This window comes from Coregonus lavaretus, assembly GCF_964263955.1.
Source record: "Coregonus lavaretus genome assembly, chromosome: 4".
Lineage (NCBI taxonomy): Eukaryota > Metazoa > Chordata > Actinopteri > Salmoniformes > Salmonidae > Coregonus > Coregonus lavaretus.
The window spans coordinates 40,009,561-40,017,310 of NC_139991.1; the positions used below are offsets into that span (position 1 = coordinate 40,009,561).

General features: G+C 40.5%; 1 protein-coding gene across 1 annotated transcript; it reads left to right on the forward strand.

Moving 5' to 3' along the window:
• Window positions 1-2,765: 2,765 nt before the first annotated feature.
• Window positions 2,766-6,409, forward strand: LOC311127119 (ubiquitin-conjugating enzyme E2 L3). Its single transcript, XM_084158883.1, has 4 exons — window positions 2,766-2,822; window positions 4,883-4,978; window positions 5,151-5,337; window positions 5,649-6,409. The coding sequence occupies exons 1-4, from the start codon at window positions 2,796-2,798 to the stop codon at window positions 5,801-5,803; spliced, it is 465 nt and encodes a 154-aa protein (XP_084015009.1). The 5' UTR covers window positions 2,766-2,795; the 3' UTR covers window positions 5,804-6,409.
• Window positions 6,410-7,750: the final 1,341 nt, after the last annotated feature.

The window sequence follows — 7,750 nt, forward strand, 5'->3', positions numbered from 1 at the left end:
AGGAGAATGGTAATGAGAATCCTAACCCCTTGACCGAAATTTAAATAAAAGCAATCTGAAAGGGGAGAGTGGAGAAAAGCCTCTCCTCAACCCTGCCAGACCAGCCGCTGATGAGCAGAAGTGCCCAGGGGAAAACGTTTTGTGTGTCAGTTCAACCTGAACAACCAGGATACAAGCAGGATCAGTTGACCAGAATCCACAAAGATAACAACTGCCTCTGCCACACTGTATGTATGGGCCCCTGCCCCTGGGCATTGTACAAACTAAAATATCCTTGAAACAGACTCTCCTTGAGGGTGCTTGACTTGGGCAGGTGCTCACCGGAGCTGAGTACCGGCACCTCAAATGTTCTACTGTTTTAGCTCCTGTGCCTCTTATAGAATATTAGCTCAAAAGTATTGTGGAGCTCCTGCACCTAAATGTAAACAGTACCGGCACCCAAAACGAGTACCGGCACCTATTTCAGTCTAAGTCAAGCACAGCTCCTTGATGAGAAAACGCACTGGTGATAAGAGGATGTGGTGCAGGCTGATTATAGGTTACATCAGTGTTTCCCAACCAGGGGTACTAGGACTATCATGAGACCATAGGCTTACTGGTAAAATGCACATGAGGGGGAACTTCAGGGGTACTCCGGGCAGAGCAAAATGTACTTTGTGGTACATTAACCGAAAAAGGTTGGGAACCACTGGGTTACATCATGTCTCTGTCAGAGAAAGGAGTGAATTATTTCATGTCTTACACCTTGCTGACATGAAGGCTCAGTATAATTTCATCCTTGACATGTCTTATTGATTATGAGTATGCCTATAATGATTAGATTGCCAATATTACATCATTTAGTGTGAGATAAAAAGAGCACCCAAATTAGTGGACCTCTATTAAATATGAATCTCTCAAAAACATTATTTTTAAAGAAACATTTTGACAAGAAATTAACAGGGTTAATAAATCATGGTTGTGGTTTAAAAGCCATTGTTAATAAATAATAAATAGATTCTGCTTATGAGTTCAACTGTAATGCGTATACAAGTGACAAGGAGCAGAAAGATAAAATAAATAGGCTACTCATTGTAACTCATTTCTTACTGCATTATAACAGTGTTATAAACAGAGCAAATATGAGTGGGAAATTCAGTACTGTGTTATTTTGTTATCAGACTCACCTGCTTCCCATGCAGCAGTCAGTCAGCAATCCAGGTATGGACTTTTAGAGGCAGGCTGATGAACTAGACAAGGGGTGCATCGCAATAGTAGCTTTCTCTGCTTGTATCCTCTTTCTCATATGCTCTGATCTGTAAAACCTGGAAGCCTCTCTCCACCTATCCCTATGAACAGTGGGTCACAAGAAGACGATGTGAAAAGAGGAGACGGTGCCACATAATCTTTAACTACTGTCATGCACTGTGTGTGTGTGCAGGGTTGGGTAGGTTACTTTCTAAATGTAATCTGTTACATGAGAAGGGCTTACCAAGAAAAACGTTCCTGTTACAGTTACTAGTTACCTGTCCAAAATTGTCATCAGTAACATAACTTTTGGATTACCCAAACTCAGTAATGTAATCTGATTACTTTCAGTTACTTTTGGATTACTTTACCCATAAGAAGCATTAGAAGAAGACAAAAAAGATCCATCAAACACATTTAGTGTGTCATCATAGTGGTCTCTGAATTGTGGTCAGACTTGCTCAGATGGAGCAAACTTACATTTACATTTTAGTCATTTAGCAGACGCTCTTATCCAGAGCGACTTACAGTTAGCACATACATTATTTTATCGAACCCACAACCCTGGCGTTGCAAACACCATGCTCTACCAACTGAGCTACATCCCCTGCTGGCCATTCCCTCCCCTACCCTGGACGACGCTGGGCCAATTGTGCGCCGCCCCATGGGTCTCCCGGTCGCGGCCGGCTACGACAGAGCCTGGATTCGAACCAGGATATCTAGTGGCACAGCTAGCACTGTGATGCAGTGCCTTAGACCACTGCGCCACTCGGGAGTGCACCTTTTTCCAATGCTGAATTGAATGTCATTGAGAAAACAGAAAGGTGTCATAATGTATTTTTTTCTGCAAAAATCCTTTCTGAATTTAAAAGTAATCCAATAAGTAATCATCTAGCTTTTCAAAAGTGTTTGTAATCTGATACAATAGTTTTGCTGGTAACATAACTCATGACAGTTTTTTTTTTTATTAAACGGATTACATGTAATCAGTTACTCCCCAACCCTCTGTGTGTGTGTGTTCTCTAGAGGCTGCAAGGGATTCTAAATTGACTAGTATTCCCTCTAGAGGACATAGTATACACTTGAATAACATCCACTTCAGTTTAAATCATGCCATGCAACTTTATTCAGGTATGGAACCTACAGTATACCATATCATGGTAGTAGACTATTCAATAGCTTTTAAAGCAAAAGTTTGATTCAGTGAGGGGGTTGGTATACACCTTATAGTGTTCCTGGTGCATATAAAAATAATTGGAAAAAGAAACCCCAGCACACTGGCATTCTTGTATGCTTCAGAATGTTTTATTGATTAGGCTCACAATGGGGCATAGCATTGAAACCATTGTTACATATTTTGTACCATGATTTTATATTTTTATTTCAACATCAACCTGCTATCAGTATGTTTTCAGATGTTATATTGCCTCAGATGAATACCCTTTTACTATTTCAATCATGTGAGAAATAGTAAGTACAGTGTTGTTTTTCATTCGGAAATAGTGCGTAGAGTGAGAGTGAACATTTGGATATCGCTGTGTATTCTGGGTACAGACAGTAATTCCACGATGGCGGCGAGCAGGAGGCTGCACAAGGTACATTTCCTGATCAATCCAATTAGGATTTTCTCTTGTTAGATTAAAGAAAGTAAAACATTCGGACTCCCAAATGTTAGATACAATTAAATATGTCGTTAAATTTGTTTCATTTAGCCCCACACTGTCAGAAACCTCATGAAACTCGGTAGGCAGAAAATGACGTTAGTATGCTAAGCTAACCAGCTAGCAGTTGTTTTTTGGTCGTGTTAGCGCCGGCATATTAATAGGCTAGATTCGAATTAAACGTTTTGTTAATCTAAATGTATTAACATGGTTAACCATGTGTTATCATAAATTAAGATTCAATTCAGTATTGTGTCATCAGTTGGGTGGTAATCGCGCTTCAACATTTTTGAACATCGTCTCAGAAAAACTTTAACTAGCTACGTACTGTGTAGCTAGCTTAATACTAATTTAGCAGGGAGTTAATTGTGCTAGCTAGTTACGCACAACAGTTACCTAGGTCGCTAGCAGTGTGGTTCAATGAGCTAGTTAGCAACTCGGGTTAACGTTAGTGTTAGCTAGCAAGTTTATTTTCTCAACGTGAAACCGAGGCGAGGAAGCTGACCAGCTAACGTTAACCCGATGTATATACAATCTAGCTAACGTTATGAGGTACTGTAGCTACCGGTAACCAGAGTTGGTTTCTTAGCTTTGAATTGTTTTGAATAGTCGAGTGAATCGAAAGTGAAATTGTAGAAATTGAGTATCTGCGGCTGCCAAGTAAGCTAGCAAACTAACTTAGTTAGTTGAATTTAATTCATTCGATCTCAATAAGCCAGCTAACTAATTGACCAACACCGGGTTTAAACAATCCTCATGTTCTCAACACTGGGTGTCAACAACCCTGCCTTATCATAATTGGCAGTTGGGTTTAATTTGTGTTAATATAGCTATAGGGAGGTAGGTAGTTAGCAGTATCGATGGACCTTGCTTCTTGTTTATCGATTAATCTTGTTTATTTGTGCCACGAATTGTTATTTATTAGAAAGTTGTTGCATATATTTTAACACCCTTTCTTTGCTCAAAACAACCATATGCATTTCTCTTTTCCCTTGCATTTGTCAGCCACCATTTGACCCTGCCTGCCTAGGATAATCATTTCTAGTAAACACAGTCCCCATCAAGTCAACAAGAATAAAGACAATGTCTTGAACTCCACACATCTTCGTTTGACAAAGTCGTTTGCATTGTAATCCTGTAGCAGATGTCTTATCCAGAGCAACATAGAATAAGGCTACATTCAAGCGCTGATTTGATAAGAAATGAAACCAGGAAGCTGTGTGCCCATGTTTTATTCTTATGGGTGTGTTAACTGTAAGGTCCTTGTCACTATAACAAAACCCCAAATCTCATGATTTGTAGAAAGATTACCAGCCCTGTGATTTGAGTCAGTCCTCTGGTTTGGCAGAAAGCAGTGTTCTGTTGTGAGATCAGTGAGAATGCACTGGAGCACTTCCTGGTTGAGAAGGGGTGTGGCTGCTTGGTTCCAGGGTTGAGACTCAGACAGTTGATACATTAACATATAGGTTAATCCCTAGTACCTGTAGTCATCCAGTCTTTTATTTGTATTTTTTTTCCCCACAGTGAAATGTGCAATGAAATGGGTTGTTTTACAGGGTCTGCAATAGTAGTACAGCGCCCCTGGAGCAAATTAGGGTTAAGTGCCTTGCTCAAGAGTACATAGATAGATCTTGTACCTTGTCGGCTCTGGTATTCGAACCAGCGACCTTTTGGTTACTGGCCCAACGCTCTAACCGCTAGGCTACCTTCCACCCCGTGTGTCTAGTTCTGTATTTTGCCCCGTGTGTTTACTTGTGTCTGTAGTCATTCGATTGTTTTTGGCCTATAGGACACAGCTTGTTTAATGGTTACTAGGACTCAGCTTGTTTAATGGTTACTAGGACTCAGCCAACACAGGAACATGTTTTATCAGTCCTTTATCTCTTGTTAGATATAAACATTTCTGCTTCCTGTAATGGTTATGTTTATGATGAACTAACATTAACTAATTGTACAGGAGAACTTGCTCATTATGTATTCACCCTCTTTTTCAGGAACTTGATGAAATCCGGAAGTCTGGAATGAAAAATTTCCGTAACATTCAAGTGGATGAATCAAATATTTTGACTTGGCAAGGCCTCATTGTTCCAGTAAGTCAATATTAACTACTGTTGTCTCCGGACAGACATGAACATGAGCAGAATAACAAGGAGGACCAAGGCACTCTCCTCGATATTGCAATTTCTTTGTTGCTGTGGCATGTTCAGTAGGACATCAGCTCACCTTTTAACCAAACGTCATTGTCTCTCTCCCCTCTAAAAGGACAACCCTCCATACGATAAAGGTGCTTTCAGAATCGAGATCATCTTCCCAGCGGAGTACCCCTTCAAGCCCCCCAAGATCACGTTCAAGACCAAGATCTACCACCCCAACATCGACGAGAAGGGACAGGTGTGTCTGCCTGTGATCAGCGCAGAGAACTGGAAACCAGCCACTAAAACTGACCAAGGTATGGCGGAAAGACGTATGCACACTCAGACAAAGGCAATAGACAGTGGTTTCTTCTCTGACATATCTTTTTAAGTAATAGTTACTATTGCAGTTTTTTGTAATTTCTCATTGAAATGCTGCCTGAACACTAACCCTCTAGCAGTCTCCTCTACCTCAGAGGCTCCTACTTGGCTGGAGAGGTTTCCATCCTGCGACCTCTACCTAGTTATGGATTTCAATGTGTCTTTTTCATCTGGACTACCTGATGTCATCCTCCATTTTTACATCATTCTTACAGTCTCCTCTTTTGTTCTGTTTGTCTCCCTGCAGTGATCCAGTCCCTGATTGCGCTGGTCAACGACCCCCAGCCAGAGCATCCTCTCAGGGCAGACCTAGCAGAGGAATACTCTAAGGACCGTAAAAAATTCTTTAAGAACGCAGAAGAGTTTACAAAGAAACATGGAGAAAAACGACCTGTGGACTGAGAACGCAAACGTGTGACTCCCTCTTCCTAATCCCCCCACCCGGCCTCCTCTCTCTACTTCCCCCTCTCTCCCCCCTACCAAGACCCACCTAAACCCCTCTCTGCTCTTACCCAATCTCCTGAAAATGCCCCCACACATGTACACACATCCTTCTAGCCCCCTCTCCTCCTGGGGCGATATATCTCAGCTCCACTTCTCCCTGGCAACAGGACTGTGTCGTGAATCAGGCAGGTCGGTCAACTCTGGGTGTCAGCTTGTGGCTGTTACTAACTTTCTACTGATTTCTTAAATGATAAAAATGCTGGAATTGGGCCCAAGAGAGCAACTTGATAAAGAGGGAACAAAAAAAATACAACGGAAAGAAAGATATAGATACAAATGTTATGCTCAATTTGTTCATGATTTGTACACAGAAGTGTATTGATTGTTGGTGCAGACCTCTGTATAAAGATTATCAACTGTTTTGAAAACTATTTGGTAAATGCTCAACTTGTCGTCTGATTGTTAACCCTTTTCATCTCACTCCTTCCTCTCACTAAAATATGTAACAGAAAAAATCAACCTCAAAAGCAACGAAATGATAAAAACACTTAAAGCATCAAGGTTCAGGTGTGTGGCGAAATGTTTATTTTATATTATTTTTTGCTTATGTTGCACTTTACTCTGTGGAACTAGCTTTTAAGTTTACCATAAAACTTCAGTTTGTCACCAATTCAATGTTCCAGATGTTATAAAAGGGAAGAAAAAAAAAGTTTGTGTGACTTAACTTGATTTTATATCTTTGAATGATTATCATGAAATGTTTTGTTCATATATTGTATATTTTTGTCATTTAGCAGATGGTTTGACCATGTGACAGGAGGTACCACTCTTCATGCCGTTGCCCACTGGCCTCTTTCAAGGTTCTGACTAGATGGAGTACAGCTATGACCAGAAGTGACTTTTTCGTAGCAGGTTAGGAGACTTGGGGTAAGGTGAAAAAAATGGGTTAGGGTTAGCTAAAATGCTCTCCTAACCTGCTACGAAAAGTCACTTACTGTCGTAGCTGTACTCCCTCTAGTCAGAACCCTCATTCAAGAAAGAACATTTATCACACCTCGTTCCCATGGAAACTGCTCATCAGTCTTGCACTGTGACTGGGAGGATAGTGGTAACCCCTCTAAAAAATTATGGGCATCAAGGAGATCAGCCCTAGCAAGGCACTGCACAAATTCACTAATCTTAAAAACGTAATGAGTAGTTATTTGGCATAAAAAATGATTTGTGAATGATGATTGCAGAAATGTATGTCATTTAGACATGCATCAGCAACAACTACCAGACCAGTACCAATAGAACAACAGCTGCCATGTGGGACTAAATGACATTGAACCCAAACATTTGATTACTACTTTTAGTTATCAATTTATGTAATTGTAAATGTAAGTTAACCAGTAACCACTTAGAGGCAGGATGCAGTTACCTATCCAGTCCATTGGGATCTGTAAACACTGAAGGGTTAGGACCAATTATTTATATATACAGTAGATGACTGATAGCCACCGTGCCTCCATCTTGGCACTCCCACTATTGTGGAAAATATTTTGGAAGCTATAGCAATGCATTTGTTAATGTCTACATTCGTTTTTTGCCACCTTTATTCTATTACAGACAACTTAATGCATACTTTTAAGTGTTTTGTGAGCTGAACATATGTATGAAATGTTTTTCATTAAAATATACTTTTTTTTAGATTACTAATGTTACGCCCCCCCCCCCCCCCAACAACAACCCTTCAATACATGTAATTTTGTCCTTGAAACATTTCATTGAAATACTGTAGAATTCCATTTATTCTGATGGAGGTCTGCTCCTACTGGGGAGCGGCAATATGTGGCTTCAAAGCCTCTCAGTGGCCAATACATAGCATCAGCAATCCAGGGTTTATATACAGTGGGGAAAAAAAGT